Genomic DNA, 25,599 nt, shown 5'->3' with positions numbered 1-25,599 from the left:
AAGATTCAATTTTTTTTACTAAATTGATTATTGCAAGTATTAGTGAAGTTGAAGTCATTTTTTCTTTAAATATCTTATATCTACTTCGAAAATATGCTGTCCTCTTCCCCACTGATGCTCCAATTTCTGTGCTGATCAGTACTTGCCTTGCCAGCTTCCTGTTATGCAAGACACCTGCAACAATCAACACCAGACTCCAAAAGGGTCTTGTTAGTAGCTCATTTTTTAAGCTGAGGGATGCTCTGCGTTGCCAGTGAATTGGGAGAGTGCTACGTAAGAGAATATATTATTTGAAGTAAACAGGAATAGAAAATATGGCGAAATATTAATTGAAACTGGAGGCATTGTCCATGTGGCAAAGTTTACTTGGATCAATTAGGACCTTGCACACTCTTTTGGGTTGGTTCCTCCTTGTACTGGAGCAGATGTTGTCCTTTACTTTTCTTTTGCTTTTGTTCAGTTTTTGAACTTGGCATGGATATGGACAACAGGGATATCAACAGATGTTTTTTTTTTCCATGTACTGCATGGAACAGCAGTACACATGTTCACAGAAGAATCACTATGATGCCAATGACAACAAATATGAAGGAAGTATTTTATGATGAAAAATTTTACAAATTCATTTGTGTTTTATTAAATGTCCTAATTGATGTTCTAATATTTTCACTTTTCATGCTCTGAAAAATGCAGGAAAACAGAGTAATAACATAAAAATCCAGGTTTATTTCATAAGAAACTCAAAATTTAACATCGTTTTAGTACAACAATTTTTTGCACTTAAGGCAGCATATCTTAAACATGAATGTAACTTGGATAGACCATTGCTATCAAGTCCCAGATTTGTCGCATTGTAACAGGAATGGTGCTCAAAGGCATCTGGAAATAAAACATAATGTTTAGAATTAATTTCCAATATTATAAGTGAATCATAATTTACAGAGACTGTCTACATTATATTTTTTACTGTTTTCTAGTGCACCAATGACTAACAAAATGTGCACTGAACTTTTGTTATACACATGTAATTTGGACTTACATTCCAACATAGATTACAATGCATTGCTCTTTGATGTGCTGGATTGAAATTGACCCCTTTCAAGTGTCTTTTTTGAATCCACAGCTGGTAGTAGTGGCGATTGGGTGTCAAAACTGGAGGAAGGGGTGGGGCAAGGACAATCTACTTACTCTAGGTAGACAAGGCTTAGTGTAAGGCAAGAGTGGAAAAATTGGAAGGGGCAACTGCTCCTCCCCTAATCGCCACAACTGGCCACTAGTAATGTGGAGAGTACAATGTTAAAGAGTAGGTTGCAAAATTCTACACCGTGTCATAAAACTAGTGAGTAATGATAATTTCTACATTGGAATAACAGTGAATACATGATTATTTTTATGTCTTACTTATCATATTGTCAAAAATTCTCCCAAGTTGTAAAAAAAATATTAAAATATGTATTTAATGTTTTGACATCTGAAAAAAATGTAGCATTCTCTTATCTGGTGTATCCATTGTAAAAGGCATGGCAATTAAATAATAATAATGATGATAATTGTTGTCTCGACCATGGCCATGCAGTCTAAGAGAAGTATGAAGGTTCGAGTCTCCTGGGGGAAATGTAACAACTTTTCTCCTGCAATTTCGACCTGTGTATGAGACCAGTGGCCACCCACCATCGTGAAGAAATTGGGAAGTTACAAAAGAGTAGCATAACCTGATCATAGAAAACCTACAACAAGGACTGAGGGTTACTCATGCTGACCACATGTCACTCCCTAACTGGTTGGATGATATCCTACTTCTGGTGAGAGGGCACTGGCCCTCACTGCTTGTTATGCCACGGGTTAATATTAATTATAATTGTTGGTTAGTAGCTTCTAATTAAATCTTTGTTATTGATTATATTAATATCAACAAATGTGAAAATAGTTATAGGTACTAATATCGCTTTACCAATTTCATTTGAATGACCTAAATCCTCCTTTACAAAAGAAATATCATGATATCTATTCATACATTAGTACAAAATTGAATGGAGTGACAAAATACAGATAAGTGTATCTACTCAATAAAATGAGTATCATTGGAAATTATGGAAAACTGGATAAGTTTTATACTTCAAACAAGTTGAACTCAATATTCCACCACAAGGTTGTCTCTGAATTCGTTCAATTCCGAATAATCAAAAAGTCAACAGATAGTGCTGCATATATGAAGAATTCAATTAAAGAGACAGACATATGGTACGTTTACTTGGATTTATTAGCCTCTACTAATATGAGGAGACACAGTGAGTGTCTTTTCTTGTTAAATGTAAGATCTCCAATTCCATCATCCAGTTATATAAGAAAAAATTAATTTTTTGTTTTCAATAATTCAGAGAAGAGTTAATTCCTTATACAAACAGTGATATTGCCAGGAAGAAAATGGGAAAGCAAAGGAGGGGGTTTTCTGCCTAGGGAATGTGTAATGGTAAATTTGGAGTCAAAATGGCCATAAATTTGGCATTAGGGGGTGATGTGAAATTTTTGAGGTGTGTGGATAAGTCACTAGGATCTGGAATGGTGTTACATTAAAAAAAATATAATAATTTGTACAAGATTTTTTCTCATTTGTCTGGTGGAAGAGTAGCTGACTACTAGGGCATAGCAATATGAACAAAGGGTAAAATTTCTAAATAGAATAGGTCTTAATTTTTGCCTTTAGATCAGAGTAGATCACCAGAAAAAAAGCAAATTGGACTCGGAAAATATCTTCTGTTGAAGCAAACCGAAAATCACTGGAAATAGCAAAAAACATTGAAAATTTCAAGGGTCTTTTTTCACGCAGACATAGCCTTTGGGGCCCTAGGATCACTACATCGAGTATTTTGTGTGTCGCAATGAATAAGGAAAGCCATCAGGTACTGTCCATCCATAGAGATGAAGCAATAGGGCAAAAAACAACAGAAAAAATAGAAAAATATATTTTGAGTGTTGTGGGTTCGCTACCATCCATTATTTCGCAATATCTTCCCCAGTATGCCTCTCACACACTAACAAAGGACCAGTGACTTACACAGACATCAAATATCTCCAACTAATCTTTGTTCCCATTTTGGCGATATCCTGGACCAGTGGCGTGCCCATGATTTTCGAAAGGTGGGGGGAGGAGAGTTACATATAATTTTTTAGTATTCAGCCCTCTTTTTGCTTTCTTTTCATATCTCTTTGCTGTTAATTTTTAGGAATGTTTTGCCAAAGGGGGGTTATGAGTCCCACCAACCCCCCCCCCTCTCTTGGGCACACTACTGCTCTAGACACCAGGGAACCTTAACCTCTGGTGTCACAAACAATATTTCTGGACCTCCAGAAGTTCTAAGGTGCATCGAGTTGACCACTTGTTGAGAGTTTATTACAAATCTGCTTAAATGTAATTTGTGCACATTTTTGTGTTCTCTTCTCTTGCGTCAGGGTCACCACAACTTGCTTCTGGCAACTGGAAGTATGAAGGCTCGAATCTCCTGGGGGAAGCGTAACAACTTTTCTCCTGCAATTTCGACCTATGTATGAGACCAGTGGCCACCCACCATCGTGAAGAAATTGGAAGTTACGAAAGAGTAGCATAACCTGGTCATAGAAAACCTACAACAAGGACTGAGGGTTCCTCATGCTGACCACATGACGACTACCGTGGCTATGTTCCTATGTGTTCCCTCACCACTACAATGTCTTGGTGATGTCTTCCCCTGGTAGATGGAACTTTGTCGTGATCCTCTCTATCTTCATCAAAGTCCGAAGAACTGGCAGAGACCTCCTGGATGTCTTAAGAAGGTATTGACATTTGATAAATGCGAGTCCCTTGTTGACACATACTTTGAAGCCCTTTGTTCCTCTCTCAACATGTCTTGCAGTACCCTCAAGTTCTTCTAGGTGGTCTTAGAGTCTATTCCTTTCATGTACTGCAATACTTGGATTGTTAATCTTGCAATAATTCACACTATTTTTCATAATTTTCACGGCATACTTGCACTTAGTGTAGTTTTCACATTTGCATAATTCAGTGCCTTCCAGACAGTGGAGTCGCTAGACCCTTTTGGGGGGGGGGGGGCTCAGCCCCCCCAATCCTTTGATAAGCCCCCCCAATTTTTAGCTATTATTACACACAGTATTTCGAGAAAACATATTTGAACAATTGTTAATGCAGGAACATACCTCTAGATACATATTCTGGGAAAGAATCGTTTCATTGTGACATAGTATTCTTTAAACCACGATCTTACATCTGACACATCATGTCTTTAGCTGGCAACAGTGCAAACGATCGCCATCATTTGTTCTATTTTCACAACGGTTGCTACGCGAGGAAATGGTAGTGGTGCATTTTGTGTTACGGAGTTTGTGATATTGTGTGTTTGTTATCAAAGCTTTTTGTGACATTTACTGTTGTTCGTACAACAATGGACAAATTGATTATTCGAAGTGCCTGAAATCAGAAGCTTTAAGCGAATGCAGCACAGCCACAGATTGCCTCGATGAAGATAAGGTACCTGCTTCAACTGCACCAGCTGAATTGGAAACATGTCCTCCCACTCCAATTTCATCTACAAAAGAAGTCGAGAGTTTCATCACTTCAGATTTAGGCAGTAAAAGCGAAGGGCATAAATAACCTTTTCTTTCCAGATTTCCAGGTAGTGTTTTCATAGTGTGTACGTTCCAAAGTACAGAAAAATTGTGGACAGTAGTTAATCGTTTGACAAATGACAGTGTGAATGAAATAAAAAAAAAATGCCATTCTTATCTTCATCGCGTTGTTGAAGTGTAATTGCTCACAGGTAGGCAGTGCATAGCACAAAGAGGCCATGATGAAAGTGAAGAAAGTTTCAATCCAGGAAATGTGCATGAAATTCTGAAGACATTAGGGAAGTTTGACACTGATTTTAGTGTAACATTTCAAAACGTTATGCCAAAGAATGCCACGTATCTTTCTCCAGACTCCCAGAACGTTCTGCTGGAATGTAGTGCAGTTTTGCTGAGAAAAAAATATTAATGGAGGTAAATGAAAGTGGCTATTTTGCAGTTATTGCAGATGATACAAGGAACATAGGTAAGGTCTTCGCTATTTTATTTATAACAAACTTAATGAGAGGTTTTTGTGTTTTTTGAATGTTAAAGATGTAAGTGCAATTGGACTAAGGGCACAACTTTGTGAAAAGCTGTCTGAATATGATATAAAAAATGCAATATGTGTTGGTCAGGGGTATGATGGTGCCGCTGTCATGAGTGGTCAAAATAGTGGTGTTCAACGGCTATTTAGGGAAGAACACCCCTTTGCATTATATGTTCATTGCTATGCTCACAGGTTAAATTTGGTTCTAGTTAACATTTGTACAGATATTCCTGAAGTTGGAAATTTTTTTGATATCCTCAAGTGCTTGTATACCTACTTTTCTACGTCCGAAATAGCTCATACACGGTTTGTAGAAATACAGACAGAGTTAAATGTTCGTGCAGAACTAAAAAATCTAAGTAGAACTAGATGGGCTTGCCAAATAAGGTATCTACTTGTGGTGAGAAAAACTTATGATACTCTTTTGAAATATCTGAGGAAACCATCAGATTCAGCAGATAAATGTACAGCCCTAGGCCTTTATGAATTTTTGAGAAAATTCTCAACCATGACGTCTCTGTTTATTTTCATTGAGCTTCTGTCCATAACAGAAATTCTCAATAACAAGTTGCAGTCACCAAGCCTTGATATTGCGGAGGCAATTGCAGGTGTTAATGCAGTGCTTGACACTTTACGCAGTATGCGAAATGAAGAATATTTTAACTCTGTATACAAAGAGGCAGAGTCATTTGCGAAACAGAAGGTAACTCTCAATGAAACAAGTGTTGAATATTATTCAAAAGTTCACAAACGTGTTCACACATTACCATCATCACTGAAAGACCACATTGTAAATGAAACCCTGGAGCACAAAACTGATACCGATAAACCTGCATGAAAATTAAGCTGAAAAGTCATTTCAAAGATAAAGCAACGTTCAGTGTTCTGGTTGGAATTCAGCATATGTCACCTTCTTTACTTACTACAAATTTTGACTTGTTTTTGAACCCTCAATTCTTGAGTGGTTTTTGTGACTATTTTCAATTACAAATGCCGATCGCTGAAATTATGGTTGCAAAAAATTACCTAAAGAACTTGACATACACCATCACATCCATAGTACATTTACTGAACGCCATTCCAAAAGACATGTTTCCGAACTTATGCAGAATGTTGCTAGTTCAGTGACAATTCCTGTGACATCAGCAAAATGTGAGAGGAGTTTTAGCTGTTCGAAGAGAATCAAGACATTTTTGCATAATAGTATGGGCCAAGACAGACTTTCCTCACTTGCAATACTGGCCATAGAAAAGGAAGAGTGTCATGAATTGTGTGTGGATTGTGTTATTGATAATTTTGCAAGAAATTCGAACCACAGAGTACGGCTGATACATAAAGACATAGTTCACCTGCATTAGAAAAACAGGACAAGAATATCCATCTGTTTTCATAAAAATTCATGCAGTAAGTCTATGTTAGTTTTAATTCCTTATGCTTGTTATATATTATTGTCTTATTAATCACTTTGCTATTTTCAAACATTAAAAATATTTACAATAGTAGTAAGTCATGTATCTGGTTGCAGCCCCCCTTTTCCCAAAGCAGATGGCCTAGCGACGCCACTGCTTCCAGAATTCTCTCTGTAGCCATTTGGAATGACTCTATTTCCTTCCAAAATGAAGTTTCATCTTTGTACCTTAACTTCTCCAAAATTATCTTTGTCATGCAATTTCTTCAGAAGCTGGTCGATTCTAGCATTGCTGATTGTACAAATGGATACTCTTGCCCACAATTTCTTGATATCCTCCAGAACAAACTTTGACAAATCACTAAATAGTGGTCCGTGCCCTTGGCCAGCAATACTTTGTCTGAACTTAAAGTAGCACCTGTTCAACCTGCTTTACTCAGAAGATGAGAGCTTGTTAGTGTTAGTGGTGGTGAATCACTCAGGAATGGACCTTTAGCTGAACTTGCGATCCGAACTACTATTAGCTCTACCGGGTACTGAACCTGGGATTTCTTATTTACAACATAACAATGTCACAACTATATCATTGGGTATGCCTGGACATGGGCTCTTCTATCTTCCGTGCCATGATTCTCAGATACATACACAAAAATAATTTTCTTTCTATGGACAACCAAACATATTGTACGTACAATCTATTATTAACAAGTCATTGACTTGATGTGGCACCCTAGAACTTATGGACGTAGTAGGTCCAGAAATGTAGTTGTGGCACCAGAGGTTAAGGTCCCCTGGTGTCTAAAGCAGTGGTGTGTCCAAGAGGGGTTGGCAGGGATCATAACCTGCCCCGTTGGACCAATATTCCTAGAAAGAAGAATGACAAAGGCATGGAAAGCCTGCAAAATGAGCTGACTACTAAAAATGTATACGTAACCCCCCTCCCCCTTTTTAAAAATCATTGGCATGCCACTGGTCCAGAGTATCGCCAAAATGGGAACAAAGATTAGTTGGATATATTGATGTCCATGCAAGTCACTGGTCCTTTGTCTGTGTGTGAGAGGCATCTGGGGAAAAAATTGCACAATAATGGAAGGTAGCCAATCCACAAGACTCAAAACATATTTTTCTATTCTGTGGTTTATGACTATTGCTTCATTTCTTTGGATGGACGGTACCAGATGGCTTTCCTTATTCATTGGGAAACACAAAATACTCGACAAGGTGATCCTCAGGCACCAAAAGCCATGTCTGTGTGACACAAGTCCCTTGAAATTTTCAATGTTTTTTGCTATTTCCAGTGATTTTCGGTTTGCATCAACAGAAGATATTTTTTGAGTGCAATTTGCTTTTTCACCAGGCCCTACTGACTACAGTCTGCATCACGGCTTATGTATATGTTTTCTTATCAATTTGTTTCACTAAGGACTTCAAATATTTCATTCATCCCTGAATGTATAAGGTAATACTGTCTCCTTGACCTTGTCATCAAGAAGCATTGTGGAAGGATTCAGATCCCACTTTAAACTGTAGGTCTATTCCTGATTAGCATATCTGACCACCTGCAAGTGGTTCCAAAATCTATGCTGTGTCACTTCTGCTACCCCCATATCATAATGATTAACATAAAGAGTTATAAAAACATCATTACACAATCATAATACATAATAAAATATTATGGAATAATTGCTGTACTTAAAATCTAATTGCTAAACTTACAGCAAATAATCCTTTGGAAGCCTCTCCCTGCATGAAATATAGTGAATCAAGCATATTCCAGAATTCCTTCAATTTTTGTCTCATATCATTGAAACCTCTCTGAAAATGAAAATAAGATCATGTACTGACTGTGTTGTTTTCAATAATGAACTATTTTAGTTGCAGTTGATTCTTTCTTTTCTATCTTCTCTCAATTCTTACCTAAATTGCAAAAGCAGAACAATGCAAATTTTGTTCTTTGGGTACATTGTAACTTTTATTTACTGTTAAAACTTGCCAAAATTAATCATAGTACAAATAATGTAATGATTACATTAATTTATTCCTTTAGATAATTGCCTCCTTCTCATTTCAGTCTGACAAGAAAAAAATTGTTTGATAAATAGCCCAAATATGAACCCAATCTTTTCTTTATCCCTCAGTTTTCTGATACAGTCACTGAATCAATCATATTTTTTATTTACATATGACTGCCACATACTGTAAACATGCACATTGTTTTAAAGCCTTTTTCTTTTGCCTTGATTAATATTATTTAAAAAAAAAATAGGACTTACCTCTGTATCCAAATCAGTATAGAATGGAACAATCAAAATCTGGAATGCTTCTAATGCCATATTTATCAAGTGCCTTGTGTATCTATATATGTAAATTAATGCCTGAAAAATTTTAAAACACAAATTTTACGGTCTGTATGATAACATAGTTTTGATTGAAAAAATATTTTGTGAGGCAGAATTTCTTCTGCTCATTTTCAATACTAGAGTTTTTATTATTATTACTATTATTAGTATTGTTTATGTTGTTGTTATAAAAAGTAATGCAATGAGAATGTATTACAATTAATGTTACAATTTTATACATTAGGACTTGCACACTTTGTGCACTCGCCGAGGTGGTGTTCAGCCACATCCTTTGCTTTCGCTTACTAAAAATTGGGTTGCCTGAAATCAGTAGCACAATCTGGGTCTGTTGTGTGGGGATCAAGGATGTGTGTGTATTACATGTGAATTATGTACTTTGCCATTTTTTTACTTATTCCATATTTCTTTTAACAAAACAAAGATAAAAAAGCTACCAAAACTATTCCATAATTCTTTCTTTGATTCTATTAAAGATTTTCACTACAAATAGCTTTGGGGTTCTCAAATGAAAAAAATATATATATTCTACACCACTGCCGATTCCACTCAAATGCCATGCTAGACCAAGCCTTTCACACATTTGTTTGGCATCAATAGCAGAGGCAGCACCAGACTTTCTGCTGTGAGTGGGCCACATCTTGAAAGAATATATTCTCATATTCACATTGTCATTATGTGATCCAAACAATGATTTATTATAAATGTTATAAAAAGTCTAAATATTGGAGTTAAAATTATACAAATTCAAATATAGCATTGATAAATTAGGTTTAGCCGTCCATGATTTAGGGGTTGGTAGAGTGCACTACAAAACCAGAGATCCTAGATTCGAATCTTGTAAGATTTCCTTGGATTTTGATATTCACATTTCTTTATATTATCCATTACCTTTACACATTCATTTTATTTTGGATTTTGATTTATTTGTTGTTATTTAGGGTTGCTTTTCTGCCACTTTTGACTAATTGTGACAATGAGTTTGAGTGATGATATGAAATTGATGTAGGGATACTCACAAAGAACACCCATGTATGGGCTGGGATTCGAACCTGAGACCCTGACACCAAAGTATGCTGTACTAACAACTCCACCATTGAGGTCCGCTCATTTTATATTTATCATGAAATTATTCAATTATATTTTGATAGGGTGGGCAAAGAGGTAGGCCATAGCACACTCTGGCCTGCCCTTGGTATGACTTACCCCCAGGGATATCAGAACTTATTTTGGAGTGGGGGGGGGACAGGTTTTCAAATCCGCCAACAAGTTATTACAATCTCTTCCCCCATATATATATATATATATATATATATATATATATATATATATATATATATATATATATATATATTGTAATTATTATTAAATAGCTTATTATATTTATATATTTATTACATATAAAAATATACAGGGTGATTTCGAACTCCCATTACAAACTTAGGGGGTGAATCTAGAAGGAAAAACAAGCCGAATGTGCCATGTGGCAAAATTACGAAAACGGCACCGTGTGGCTGCCAGAGCCGTGAGAAAATCGGTTCACACCTCTTTCAAAGAGCAATAACGTCTGAACCACGAAAGATACGAAGATCGGCTCTGGCGGAAGTGGAGGAAGTCGTATCCAAACAATATCAGGGCGTTGAAATTGCGGCGCTTTTCGTAATGCACAAGGGGAATCCCCAAAGGAAATGGGGAATCCCCACTGCATGTGAGCGGAAACTCGCGCAAAATGGAGAAAAACGACGAGGGAACATGCTGTCACAGGACGGTCGAAAAGTGACACATGGAGGGTGTCCCCAGAGGAGCGCATGAAGTGCGACAAATGGAACATGCTTGGACAGTGACTGTCGCGCATCCCAGACGGTACGCAAAACGGAGTGATGGATGTACACGTGCATGCTACGTGGAACGCAACGTGCAATTACAATTGCGATATGAACCACTACGTGCCCCCTCGCACCGGGAATTCGTTGAACCCGGGACCTCGGGAGTACAAGGTCAGCCGGAAGTCGGCTCTCTGAGGAGCAGCACCAAATACGTATCCACGTGCCCCACGAATGCTGGGACAAGTTCGTATTGTTCTGTACTACATTACTGCAGAGCGTGTAGAGGTATCCCATGCGAGTCCGACGTTAGTCATTAACGTTCTCACGTGAAGGACATGGAACGGGAGCGACCAACCCATACTTACTGACGTTCCTTCCCGTTCGTAGCCTCTGTGATGCATGAAGGTGTGCGCTGACGTCATACTAGGAGTCACTCGCTATCCCTGGTCGAAGTTGACCCTTGCGCCCTCTGGGTATTGCAAGACTGTATGGAGAGAGCGCTGGACGTGACACATTGGTTGAGTACGTACACACGACGTATCTTCTGGGAACATTACGACGTTGTGGGTGTGTGTGGACGTGAAAACTCCCACGATGGTGCAATACAGTTTCGAGGAGTATGCAGACATGATGCTCATTTAAGGGGAAGCGAGATGCAATGGAAGGGCTGCCCGTGCGATGTACCAGGAACGTTTCCCGGAACGTGTGACGCCATCACACACCATATTCGAAAAAGTGAACCGTCGTCTTCGTGAATCTGGAACATTTGTTGTGAGTAGAGTGGACACAGGTGCCCCAAGGACGAGGCGCACGCCTGCGGTGGAGGAGGCAATTCTTCATGCTGTGCACGAAGACCCTGGTACGAGTACCCGAATCGTAGCGCGGGATGTTGGTGTATCTCAGTCTGTAGTGTGGAATGTCCTTCATGATCAACAACTGCACCCATATCACCCCCAGAAGGTGCACGCCATGGGTCGCACAGATTTTGAACCACGTGTTCGCTTCTGCACATGGTTTGTGCGTCGTTGCGTGAATACGGCTCAGTTTCCACAGTTGGTGCTCTTCACGGATGAAGCGAAATTCACCAGAGAGGGTGTTTTTAATTCCCGCAACAGCCATGTGTGGGATGAAGAGAATCCATTCGCAACGAAAGCTCGTGGGTTCCAGCAGCGAATGGGCATCAACGTCTGGGCAGGAATACTGGCCGGTCGTTTAATTGGCCCATACGTACTTCCCACCAATCTCACAGGTCGTACTTATCTGATTTTTCTCCAAGAGACATTGCCCGAGATGTTGGAAAATGTGCCATTGGCCACTAGGCAAAACATGTGGTTCCAGCATGATGGGGCGCCACCCCACTTTGCACGGGACGTACGGGACCATCTGACCCACAGATATGACAGGCAATGGATAGGGCGTGCCGGGCCCGTGCCGTGGCCCGCACGATCTCCCGACTTAACGCCCCTGGACTTTTTTCTATGGGGGCGCATGGGGAGTCTCATTTATGAAACCCCCATCGAGTCTGAGCATGACCTGGTTGCTAGGATTGTGGCAGCAGCGGACTTCATTCGAGAGAATCCACTGGTCTTCAATCGTCTGTATGACAACATTCTTCGAAGGTACAATGTGTGCATTGATGTTGGTGGTCGTCATATTGAGCCCCTGTTGTGAGTTTCCGTTCTGCACACGCCAAAGGATGTTTTCATACTGTCCTTCGCAGTGCTTACGTGCTGCATTCCGAGTTCATCGTCGTTCCTTCATACCATCGGTAATGAACAGAAACATCAAGCAGCAATGATTCAAGATTTAGCACAAGTTGCCTATTTTTCAGGACAAAGGGTCAATATCTGTGTTACTGATTTTTATCTGTTTGTGCTACTCTCTGTTTTCCTTCCGCCAAAGTGATACTGTACATTCCAATGTGAAACCCTTCATACGTACGTGCCAATTTCTTTCCTTTTTCTTGTGGCTGTGCCTTTTAGGGAGGTGTCCCTGCATTCGTGGGGCACGTGGATATTTGGTGCTGCTCCTCAGAGAGCTGACTTCCGGCTGACCTTGTACTCCCGAGGTCCCGGGTTCAACGAATTCCCGGTGCGAGGGGGCACGTAGTGGTTCATATCGCAATTGTAATTGCACGTTGCGTTCCACGTAGCATGCACGTGTACATCCATCACTCCGTTTTGCGTACCGTCTGGGATGCGCGACAGTCACTGTCCAAGCATGTTCCATTTGTCGCACTTCATGCGCTCCTCTGGGGACACCCTCCATGTGTCACTTTTCGACCGTCCTGTGACAGCATGTTCCCTCGTCGTCTTTCTCCATTTTGCGCGAGTTTCCGCTCACATGCAGTGGGGATTCCCCATTTCCTTTGGGGATTCCCCTTGCGCATTACGAAAAGCGCCGCAATTTCAACGCCCTGATATTGTTTGGATACGACTTCCTCCACTTCCGCCAGAGCCGATCTTCGTATCTTTCGTGGTTCAGACGTTATTGCTCTTTGAAAGAGGTGTGAACCGATTTTCTCACGGCTCTGGCAGCCACACGGTGCCGTTTTCGTAATTTTGCCACATGGCACATTCGGCTTGTTTTTCCTTCTAGATTCACCCCCCTAAGTTTGTAATGGGAGTTCGAAATCACCCTGTATAGTATAGTTATTGAATATATGATAATCCACAGTGGCGAAGCTTCATAAGAGATAAGAGGAGGCCCAGAAGCCTCTATTACGGATATTTTTTTAAACTTATAATTCCATTAAATGGCGCTTAATACAAGAAAACTGAAATATTATGTTTTACGATAATTACCACAAATTTCCATCCCTGCCTGGTACTCAATCTTCGCATGCAGTGAGGCATGATGGTAATGAGGCATTATTCCTTTAGTAACGTAACTGAAAACGTGCTCCAGACCTCGCCGACGATGTAGTGTAACGTGGTCTCCTTGTTATCAAAGGGTCACGGGTTTGATACTTGGTTAAGGCCCATAGTGGTTCGAATCCCACTTTAACCAGTAAGTCTAGTCCCGATTAGCCTATCTGTGCATAAATTGGACTTAAAACACCAAATCAAATCAACAAACACAAACTCCCATGGTGGGTTTTACACTGGTTATTAGTCCACACGCCAGAACCCCGTTAGCCTGCAAAATTTTGTCCAGGGTGTACTAACTACATGGAGGAGAGGTTGGTGTTTGGGTGCCTGTAGAAAAAATCTAACCTTACACCGTGAGAGGATGATAGTAAAAGTTCTCTTTTGTTAGGTATTGCGATTGTTGTTCATGTATTACGTGGAAAGATAGAAAAGGCAGGACTTGCCTTCACCCCTTAGACGTCTGAGTTCTTTCATCACAAATTGTCTGACCATCTCAACTGCCATAAATTTAGTCGTTCAGATAAAATTTTTTCTGCAATGAGATAACTTAGAGGGCTAGAAAGCTCTTGTATTTCTGTGAAATTGCATAATGGGTACAGACCTCAGTGGTAGAATAGTTAGCGCAGCGTGCTACGACAACAGGGGTCTCGGGCTCGAATCCCAGCCTGGGCACAGGTGTTCTTTGCGAGTGTCCATTCAACATAATATCATTCATCCTCATCTTTTGAGATTAGCCAAAAGTGAAAGAAAATGGAAGTAAAATAAACCAAATTAATCAATCAGATGGTGAATGAAAACCCTATTTCATTTGTGCTAGATGCTCTAAACTCAGTAAGGTTAGGGTATATATTGAGCCACAAATGTGTAATAAAATGTTAAAGTGTAATGCGCAATTTAGGAGATTACTGGAAGCCCAGTTTCATTTTTCTACTGCAATGAACTTCATATTTAGAGTTTTGGAGCTGAAATTTTGATACTGTATAGATACCTTAGAGTACTGGTTAATTATTGCATTTAAATCCAATCAGTGCACATGATTCAAGGTGGTAGACGAAAGCCCATTTTTTCTCTATCTTGCCAGAGCTTCAAATTCTACTCATTTTGTCTACACTACATTTTAGTGGAATAAGAAACGGAAATGTGAGAAAATTTTATCTCATCGCTCAATCTATAAGCTTTTAATGAAAAAAAATATAGGCTAATATTTAATACAGTATGTAGTGTAGAAGGGATGAGAGATAAAATGCAGGCGTCACCAATTTTGTGACAACGATAAATGCAGAAAATATGGAGGCTTCAAACTGAAATTCACGTAGCCACTAGATAAGTTGACTGCAAAATCAGTAAACCTATTTCTGAGTTCTAAAACTAAGCCACCAGTCCTGAACATGACGTTCAAAACAAACTTTAAACTTTTAATAATATAAATGGCCAAGAAATAAAAGTTCCCGATTTCTAGGAGAGGAGATTGTTCATACACTCCAAAGTTTGCAGCGTTATAACCCGAAAGACCAGAGACCTGACGGTATATTGAGACGATACTTGTCTATCTCTATAGAGACTATAGTCTCGTCTTTTTCTGTCCTTTCAGATACAAAACATAAATTAATAAAAAAAAAACCGTTAAGGATAGAAGTAAAACATATGAGTCTTTTGATTCTAGAGGCTGCTAAGTGCAGTGCAGTGATCTTTTGACGTGACCTTGCAGTCGGTGTACTTTCTGCAAATGATTTACACATATACTCTATGTGATCAAAAGTATCCGAACACACCGCGAAAAATGTGTTTATCATAGAGGGTGACACAGTACTGCCATCTACCGCATGGAACACATAGTCAGTGAACTCAGTAGTCTGCAGACAGTGTGAGACAGCAGTATAGGATGGTCTGAGGAACTCGCAGACTTTCAACGTGGTCATTTGGTTGGGTGCCACTTGTGTAGAAAGTCTGTGTGTGATATTTCCACCCTCCTAAACATCCCTCTGTCAACTGTTTCCAATGTTATAGTGAAGGGATGTGTACAACCCAAAAGTGTGCAGGCCAACCTCCCATGTTGACCTCCAGAGACCATCGAGTTTTGAAGAGGGTCGTACAGCATTATCCTCAATCATCCATCGCCACCATAACACAGGAATTCCGAACTGCATCAGGATCTACTCCAAGCACCATTACTATTTGGCGCAAGGTGCGGCAACTTGGTTTCCATGGCCGAGCAGCTGCCCATAAGTCAAACATCACACAGACAAATGCCAAACGCCGCCTCATGTGGTGCAAGGAGCATCGAAACTGGACCATAGAACAGTGGAAAACCATTGTGTGGAGTGATGAATCACAGTACACAATGTGACGATCCGATGGTAGGGTGTGGGTGTGGGAAATGCCTAGTGAACGACATCTACCAGCCTGTATAGTGCCGACAGTGAAATTCGGAAGTGGTGGGGTTACAGTGTGGTCATGTTTCTCCTGGAGAGGGCTGGGACCCTTGTTGCTTTACATGGCAATGTCACGGCACAAGCTTACGTTGACATTTTAACAGCTTCCATGCTGCCTACCATCGAAGACCAGTTCGGGGATGACCATTGTGTCTTTCAACATGACCGAGCATCCGTCCGTACTGCAGGGCTTGTGGGGGAGTGGTTTGACGACAACAACGTCCTACTAATGGACTGGCCTGTGCAGAGTCCTGATTTGAAACCCATAGAACATCTCTGGGATGTTTTGGAATGCCGACTTCATGCTAGACCACACCGATCCACATCAATACCTCTTCTCATTTTGGTGCTCTGCAAGGAATGGGCTGCCATTCCTCAGGAAACCTTCCACCATTCCTCAGGAAAGCTTCCGGCACCTGATTGAAAGTATGCCTGTGAGAGTGAACGCTGTCATCAAGGCTAAGGGTGGGCCAACACTGTATTCACTGCCAGTGTTCCCGATGGAGATTTGCCCAAACTTGTACTTTATTTTCAGGTGGGTGTCCTGATACTTCTGATCACATAGAGAATATGCACTGTTATATCGCTTTGTGCGGAAGAAAATTCAAACTCATCCCTACAATTTCCATAGTTAATCCCAAAACACACCTTCTGCAGTTATTTTACTCGGAACAATGAAAGTGTCGTCTGACCAAATCTAAGTTTGGGAAGGGAAGTGGAGATTAGCCTATACTTGATTTTCCAAGAACTTACAAGGTGCACCTTTTCTCATGGCTGATGACAGGGGGAGGAGGGGTAGCGAAATGAATCTTTCCCCTCTCTGGTGTTACTTCACAACAAGCAATACTGAATGTGGCGGTATGGCTCCAACCAGCTGCCCATTTTTGAGGCTGGGTGAGCCCCGGATCCACTTTCTGCGGGGACAAGGCCGGAAAAATTCCAATCTTAAATCACCTGCCCCAGGAATCACACTCATGTCTCCGCATGGCAGTCAGACGCCCTACCTACTTTATTTTTTTTTTAAAAAAAAAAGAATACCCCTACGTGGCAGCCTTCCCCAAACATCTTATTGATACATGTAAATTTCTTTCAATTCTCATTTTTCATCAGGACAGACAAACACAAACATCATCTCCGATCCGGCATTCCAACCCGGAACCCCTGGCACCATAGCATGCTGTGCTAACCACTCTGCCACGGAGGTCGACTAACATATCTAGTGCAAAACCGAGTAGACCACTACATTTTCTCGCATTCGTCTCGAATTATTTTCACCTTCAACTTTTTATATTGAAGGCTCAAGGCTCTGCCCTCTGCTTCAGAGTCCTTGCATCTGTGCAATGTAGTTGTACTTGTAAAAGAAGAGATTTAAAATTGAGCTGTTTTCTTCCCCCTCCTCTCTTCTCATCGGCATACGCTGGGTTTATTGTTTCACACAGACTGCACCTGTACATAAAAAAAAAAAAAAACTGGTAGATACAAAGGATAACTGGAAACCGAAGTGGTGAATTCCTAGGTGGATAATTTCATGTTGTACTTGATTTGCGGAGACATGCCTGCGATTCTAAAGTGTACTTGGATCTTTGTATCATGTACTTCTTGCTAGTATCGAAAACTTGTCCGCGTTCGTTTAACTAGTTCAAAAATAATTTTTCATTTTTTTCCCAAACAAAATATAACTTGGAAATATAGTTTAATTTTTAGCATGCGACCAGTGGGGCAAAATGAATATCTTGCACCCCTCAATGATGAGTGGGGGGGGGGCAAGTTGCCCTCCCTTCCAGTTCCGACGTCCCTGCTTACCCCCTAAAAGTTTTCTTTCAATGGTTCAAGTGATGCCCTGAAGTTGCTGTGAGTTCCATTTCTTAATCATCAAAATTGTAGCCTAGACTGAGATTTGAAAATACCACCAGATTTTGGAGCACATGCAAACTAGTGAAAATCAATTTTTCATCCACCTTCTTCAAATGCATTGACAAATTTAATTCAAATATAGCTCCAGATTAGCCTTCCAAAGAACTGCTCTATCAACTATCTAGCTGCTATGAAGAATTATCTCAAATTCTATATTTACATAACTTACTGCGATCACAAAAAATGCAAATTGCCCTCCCTACCACACCCCACACCATGCCCAACACTACTACCATAATGTTTTTGATCGATAAATTTTTCATCATCGTCATCATTAATGTTTGGAAAACTCACTCTCTACTTACATCAGTAGATGAAATATATAATGCTGCTAGAGATTCCAAAAAAGCTTCCCTTTCGTGACGTTGAACTGTTGTTTCAGTTGTAGATGTTACAGAAATGAAGGGTGCCTGGAAAGGAACACAAGGCAAACAACATCTGTATGAACTACATTAATACATATTTATTTATTACTAACTATGGTTAATGTCACAACAGCTAAGGCTAATGTATAGAGCAGAGGCTCTCAAAGAACTGCCCTGGGGCCTGGGGCACCGCAGCTGGCCACGAAATATTCCAATATTTTCACTGAAATTATCTTATTCCAAATATGTGCTTATTTAGTACTTTTTGCACATAAAATGTTTCTGAATTTGAAATAAGTGTTTATTTTTTAACTTAAGGCAAGGAACGTAACCACAATAATTGAGCATTTAAAATGTTAGGCCTATATTATGACTTGGGCACCATGAAAAAATCTTGAAACACTAAGGGCGCTGTGAAATGAAAAAGTTTGGGAACTCCTGGAATAGTGATATTCCCATCACAATCTCATCTTCAAAAATATTGTAGTCTGGCTTTCTAGAGACTGCACGCAGGAGTGTTTACAGGATTTTGTCATTCGAAGCAAGGAAGGCATTTCTCTCCCAACGAACTGTTTTAGTTTGGTATTGTGCTCTTTCAAGGATCTGTAGCAGACTTAAGGGTAGGTCGGGGATATTAGACACCTTAGCTTTTTTTCAATATTTCATTTTTTTGAACCAGTGGTAGCGTCGTCGCCTTGTAATCAAGGGGTCCCAGGTTTGATACCTGTTGGATGCACATAGTGGTTCAGAATCCCACTTTAAACTGTAGGTCTAGTCCCAATTAGTCTCTGTGCATAAAGTGGACTTAAAACACCAACTCAATCAATCAATCTACTTCATTCTTATACCAATCCACCACTTAAAACGACTTATGATTCCAAAGCTTAATTTATAAATTTTATTTTAAGCTCCAAGTCAGTTCTTTTATTCTTCCATGAACAATAAATAATTTGTGCAATAAGGTTGGTATCACCTTTCTGTTAGTTTCAGAGCTTTTCAGTGTTTCTTTCGTAGCAAAAATTGGACAATTGTGTGATATAATTGATTACCCCCCTTCATAGATGCTAATGTAATTACTGCATATTGTACTAAAATATCACTTGCCTTCTTGATTGATTGATTGATTTGTTGTTTTAAGTCCACTTTATGCACATGAAGGCTAATCGGGACTGGACCTACAGTTTAAAGTGGGATCAGAACCACTGTGTCATGTGTCTCCACCAGGTATCGAACCTGGAGCCCCTTGATTACAAAGCGATGATGTTACCACTTGCCTTCTTCTTAACACCACACTTTGCCACTTATTTCTATCATTAATAGTACAAACAATTAGTTGTTATTACTCAATTATGAGAAAAAGGTGAATATGGGTAGAATAAATATGAAGTATCTGTATAATCAGTGGTGACTCATGATAAAAACATTTAGTGGTTCTGCAAACAACAACATCATTTATAAGCAGGGTGGTATTTGGCAGGGAAATGAGATGAAATTTCCCCCTTGATACTGCTTTCCCCTCTCTATGCAGCCCTAGAGGATGCTGCATAATAATTCAATGCTTCAAAAGAAGTTACTGAAATTCTTCCTCCCCCTCCCACTCATGGATGTCCGCAGGATTTTTTCCAGGGTGGGACCAGGAAGGTATATTTTTCCAGCAGGAGTGGGTCAAACGAGGCATAATTTCCCCCATAATAGTGTTGCCTCCTCAAAGAACACTTCTTCAGATTGACGTTCTCTGGTTCCTCACCTTCCAATAATTAACAACATTACTGTGACTGAAATATGTGTGTAATACATAAGGCTATGGTAACATCCATTTTCAAGGGGATGTGGGCATGGCCCCCCTCCCCCTTCTGGACGCCCATGCATTTTTCAAACACCATTAATTTTTATAAGTACGGGAAAAGTATTTTTTTACTATAAATCCCAAATTAGAAATAAATGACCTTGCAATCCAAAAATAAAACAATCAGCACATTGCCATGTGGAATTCATACTTCAGAAAACAAGCCTTAGTGCTCTTTTAGCAACTGAAAGTTTTCTGAATGAAGCTTGACCAAGAGGTTGGACAGTCACAACAGTCATAAATGCAGCACTATCAGTGCTAAACCTCACTCTGACCTGCAGTCATCCAATGGAATCCTTTAGATGAAGTGAATAGCACATATGACAGGATAAAATTTTCTGTGGAGGGGTAAGGAGCAGGGTTGTTAAAGGCCCAGGAGTCCATAAATTCTAATGGGTTCTATTGGGTTCCCCTGCAGGACCTTCAACTTTTTTCTCGCACAATTTAAATTCGGTCCAAGTTGCGTATTGTTTCATTGAAAATAGCTTTCCGGGCCGTATTTAAATTGAACCGGAAAAAGGTTCCTGGACCGAATTGAAATACTTTACAGATAAAAAGGTTCTTTACGCTTGCTGATTTTCTCTCCTGGACCGAAATTGAATTTATTTAAAATTCCTGGACCTTTAACAACCCTGGTAAGGAGTCCAGTGGTTCACAAGTCGTGAAGGTTAAAATGACACTGGGGAGTCTGACTCATGGTGGACTATGTTACACTTGCCTAGGAACATCTAATGATATAGAATTATGTTTCTTATCTATGCAATCCAAAGTATGTTAATTTCAATGCAATTTTTTTCTTAAATTATCTGGCTGTTCTGCAGGTTTATGCATGAATTCTCCTATATATGCATGCGTCCACTCCTATATATGTATATATACACACACATACTGATGTTTCTTTCTCATACGTACCTTTTCCGTTAGTTCTTGCACTTCCATTCCTTTTGCATCTGTTACTTGTGCAAAAATAGTAACAATTAAACAAACTAAAAATGCCCACTTTCTCATTGTTGATGACATACCTATAAGGAATTAAACGTAAAATTAGAAAACAATTAAATAACTAATTTTGTTTTACTTTTCTTAAGTAAGGTGTAAGTAAGGCTTCATCTAATCATCATTCATGCTTATTGTCACAATTAGCCTAAAGATACGAAGAAGTGAATTAAAATGAGAAATATATTATATACAGCAGTCAACATATGATAATACAAAGTTAGCAGTGCCGGATCTACAAGCCGCAAAACCCCGCAGTGCGGAGGGCTCGGAGAGAAGTAAGTCTTTAAGAGGCCCTCGGCCATTGACAAAGTAGAGGGTTCGTAAATACGTACGTAAAAAATAAAAACGTAGGTATGTACTAGGAGGGGTACAGAACCGAATACAATATATGCAGGTAAAGTTGAAGTTCCCTGTGCATATAGCACCTTGCCATGAAGATATATTTAGGGTATGTGGACTGTGGAGGTAGGGTCCCACATGTTTTCGATGTAGGCCATCTTGGAGGTGATGTGATCAGCACCACACTTCGGCAGCCTTTACCCCCGAGTAACATTTGATTTGAGACCCTAGAGCCGCTCTATGCAGAGACAAAGTCAGAAAAATTCCGACCTTAGATCAGCCTTCCCGGGTTTCCCGCGTGGCAGTCAGACTAGAATTTAATCAGGCTACAATTTCACGACAAATTCAGTGGTGAAGGTTTCTTCAACTTGTCCTTCATCAGGAAAAGTTATGACTGCATGATTGAAACAAATGTATAATTTTCCAGGTGTGGAAAAACTATGTCATTTATACACTGGCGTACGTAGAGTGGGGGTTCATGGAGCTACAGTCCCTCCTAAATTTTGAGAACATCAAATAAGAACACTGAAGACCTCGGGGTAAAAAACAGAGGAGTAAAATCAATGACCCCCGAATAGTATTTTTGAAAGTAGAAAACTTTTAAATATTCGAAATATCTTATTGTGCTTACTAGAAAGCAGCTTTGTACTATCGATTTTCACAATTACAGCCCCCCCGAAAAAAATCCTGCATACGCCAGTGGTCATATAGGTATATACACACACGAATATACATCACATGTAAAAATTTTGAGTTGTATTCAATATGGCGGACGTCCGCTTGAAACATACCAATGTGCTTCCCCCTTTCTATCATGTGTACTTCTGTGTACCCCACTTTCTGCCCCCCCCCCAAATTCTCGTAAAGGAACACATATTAGCCTATGTACAGTATATTGGCATATAAACACAGTCAAAAAAGTTTTGCATCAGGACGGAAAATGACAAAATATATATGAAGCACAAAGTTTATTGACAATGACATTGGGAATACAAAAGAAAAGATGAAGAACAAGACATGTTGAATGAAAAGGGAACAAATAACGTACAATTTTCTCAGAAATGTTTTGAAAACTAAAATGGCAGAATTCATGATGGAGGCGAAAAAACAAGGAACTGTCACAAGAAGACTGTTCGTCATAGCGGATCCATCAGAAACATTGCCTACCACCTGGTGTGTCCTCCCCTGACTGCAAGAAGGTCTTGAACACGCTGTGGCATAATTACTGAGGATGAGACGATCAAGCTGATCTTGCGGTAAGCGATCCCATTCGTCCTGTGACGAAAGAACTTCACGAAGATTGGTGGGAGCCACAGGACGGTTTGCAATGGCATTTTTTAGCATTGCACATGCATGATCGATGCAATTCATGTCGGGACTTTGCGCTGGCCAGAGCATGCGACGGATATTCGCCGTCTACAGATAATCTTGCACCATTTGTGTGCGGTGTGGACGGGCATTGTCATCCATCAAGACAAATACGTCACCAATTTCCTGATGAAATGGTTCCACAGTGGTCTGGAGAATGTCCCTGACATAACGAACAGCTATTTGTGTCCCTCTAATTGGAATTAGGGGCGTTCGACGTCCGAGCATGATCCCTGCCTACACCATGATTCCTCCTCCTTGATATGGATAGACCCCCTGGACACCACGAAGCCCCTCTTGCAGTCCAGGGCCTCGCCACACCCGTCCTCTTCGTGAATCTGGCCTTAGACAGACCCTACATTCATCGGTGAAGAGCACATGAGAAAAATGATCGAGTCCCAAATTTCGATGTACACGGGCCCAATGCACACGGTCGCACAATTGTCGTGGCAATAGGTACTGGCGCCGGAGAGGTCTTCTGGAACGTAAACCACTTCCTCGGAGTGTGTCACAGACAGTTTGGTTTGACACACACACATCAGAGGCTGCCTGGAGGGCATGGGTGATGTTCCTTGTCGTCATGGTATTCTGTCGCCGAGCTGAGAGTCGTACATAGATGTCTTGTGCTGGTGGTGTGACCCGTGGACGACCTGTCCGTTAACGATCTGCTACTGTTCCTCTGTACAGCCTCCGGGTCCTACAGACATCGCTTTGCCCCACTCCAATAGCCCAAGCTACAGCCCGTTGTGACATGCCAGTCTGCAGTAGCGTGATGATCCTGACCCGATCAAACTGCAATATCGTACGCCTAGGCATGCCTTGCAAACAGCTGCACTCGCTCACCTTCGCTAACTGGACACAAGGACCACCTAACTAACGTTCGCCGACTACCGTGGTGCTACGCTCGAACACACGCATGCACTTGCCGACTCCGGTGGTCGTCTGTGGTGATCGGTATTGCACGTTGACCGCGTTACTTCGCACAATGAGCTCTGCTTCATCGGTTCTTGTCCGCTTTGGCATGTTGCGGATGCTATTTTCATCACTTCTCGGGTGATGCAAAACTTTTTTGACTGTTTATAAAGTATTGTTTATGCCATCCTTGCGCCCCAAATTTATTTTAAGTTGACGCTTGTGTGTGTGTGTGTGTGTGTATGTATGTATGTATGTGTGTGTGTGTGTGTGTGTGTGTGTCTGTGTGTATGTAAAGGAAGGTAGGTAGAGGGGGCCTTTGGTAATATTTTGCGTGGGGGTCCAAGATTTGTAGATCCGGCACTGAAAGTTAGAGCTCTAAGGTTCAAATCTTTGTTGTTTATAAGACTAAGATCCTAATTTTATCATTGTATCATTCTGAGTCATCTAGAAGAGTACATATTCTAAAATATCTGAAATATATTACGTACAACTTACCTTACAATGCAGAATGACAAATCCTCTCTCTTTCCGTCAAAAATATTTTTAATATACTTCTATACTAGAATGATTTACAAGAAATTTAACTTACCTTATGTTCTGTGTAATGCGTCAAGTCTAATAATGACATGTGCAGTTGCCTCACAAGCATTGTATGTTAATTTATTCATATCATCAATTATTACCTCACAATGAAGTATTCAAAAAGGGTAGATTGTTGGCTCATAAGCAGGAGAAGAGTTATAGAAATGTAGACATTAAAAATCAGCACCTAACCTCTCATAACCTTCTTCTTCCTGCCACTACTGGCAATTGTATAGCATTAACATTAATGAATTATAAATGAACCCATGTCTGTTGCTGTGATTGTGAGTGGTTCAGATGATCTTGGCTCTGGGTAGGAATCAAAGACAATGATACCATGGCTGCTCCTTCAATGCAATGAATAGGAACAACTGGTATTTTATTTAATTTTTACCTCAAATAAGCATTTTACATGTGTCGTTTAGGGGTAAAACGTGTAGATCCTCAACAGAATATTCTTACTCACTTAGCGTCTGGGTGGTCGAATCTCGAACCACGCCTATATTTCCGTTGAGGACGGATGGTCGATATTTCGACCAGCATAACACGACAGCAATTAACGTGCCATTTCTGAACATGGAAATATTTGAGTTCTATCCTCTTTTTTAAATTTTTAGTAGGCAACTCTTATATTACAGAGGGTCTCCCCGATGGCGCAGTGGTAGTGTCGACGCCTTGTAATCAATCGATCTCGGGACCCTTTGTTTACAAGGCGACGCGACGACGTTACCACTATGTTATCAGGAAAACCGACGTGTTTGATATAAATTTATGTGTAAGGGGGGGGCGTAGTAGAAACAATCGATACCCGGTGGAGGCATATACTGCTTCGGGTTCAACTTTAAGAAATGTAGGCCAAGTCATGCCATGTGAAAAGGGTCATATCTATGTAGTTCTCAATTTTTAAACTAAAATTTACGTAACCTTGAACTACAATAAAAAAAAGCATTCATAAAAATTAAATTTTTAACTTTTTGAAATGTTTTGGCTAATTCAACATAGATTAATAGCCTTTAAAAACATGAGCAATTCCCGAACAGAACAGCGTTAGCTACAACTAATAAATACATGCTCTGAATGGAATCATCCTGTGTCTGGTAAATTATTAGAGAAGGCACTGTAACCTCTCCCAAACTATTTACAATATGCTCGTATTAACCCACCACTGGGGGCCATTCCAGTGCCACTGACATGAAGAGCCTGCACTGTTCTCTAACATAAAGTAATTTCCG

General features: G+C 40.1%; 1 protein-coding gene across 1 annotated transcript; it reads right to left on the bottom strand.

Annotated features, from left to right (window-relative positions):
* Positions 1-788: 788 nt before the first annotated feature.
* Positions 789-24,326, bottom strand: LOC145996916 (uncharacterized). Its single transcript, XM_083133488.1, has 6 exons — positions 24,281-24,326; positions 21,077-21,186; positions 18,259-18,363; positions 8,828-8,929; positions 8,271-8,369; positions 789-879 (listed from the first exon to the last, which is right to left on the bottom strand). The coding sequence occupies exons 2-6, from the start codon at positions 21,182-21,184 to the stop codon at positions 796-798; spliced, it is 498 nt and encodes a 165-aa protein (XP_082989614.1). The 5' UTR covers positions 21,185-21,186; positions 24,281-24,326; the 3' UTR covers positions 789-795.
* Between the last annotated feature and the right edge of the window lie 1,273 nt (positions 24,327-25,599).

The sequence above is a fragment of the Lepisma saccharinum genome, chromosome 13 (assembly GCF_977018435.1).
Source record: "Lepisma saccharinum chromosome 13, izLepSacc3.1, whole genome shotgun sequence".
Classification (NCBI taxonomy): Eukaryota; Metazoa; Arthropoda; class Insecta; order Zygentoma; family Lepismatidae; genus Lepisma; species Lepisma saccharinum.
This window is presented reverse-complemented; position numbering and strand designations above follow the sequence as displayed.

Coding starts and splice junctions, on each gene's coding strand:
- LOC145996916 (XM_083133488.1), bottom strand. CDS start 21,184: ATGTCATCAACAATGAGAAAGTGGGCATTTTTAGTTTGTTTAATTGTT. Junction 18,364..21,076: donor TGCAAGAACTAACGGAAAAG/GTACGTATGAGA, acceptor GTTCCTTTCCAG/GCACCCTTCATTTCTGTAAC. Junction 880..8,270: donor CTTCCAAAGGATTATTTGCT/GTAAGTTTAGCA, acceptor TTTTATTTCCAG/ATGCCTTTGAGCACCATTCC.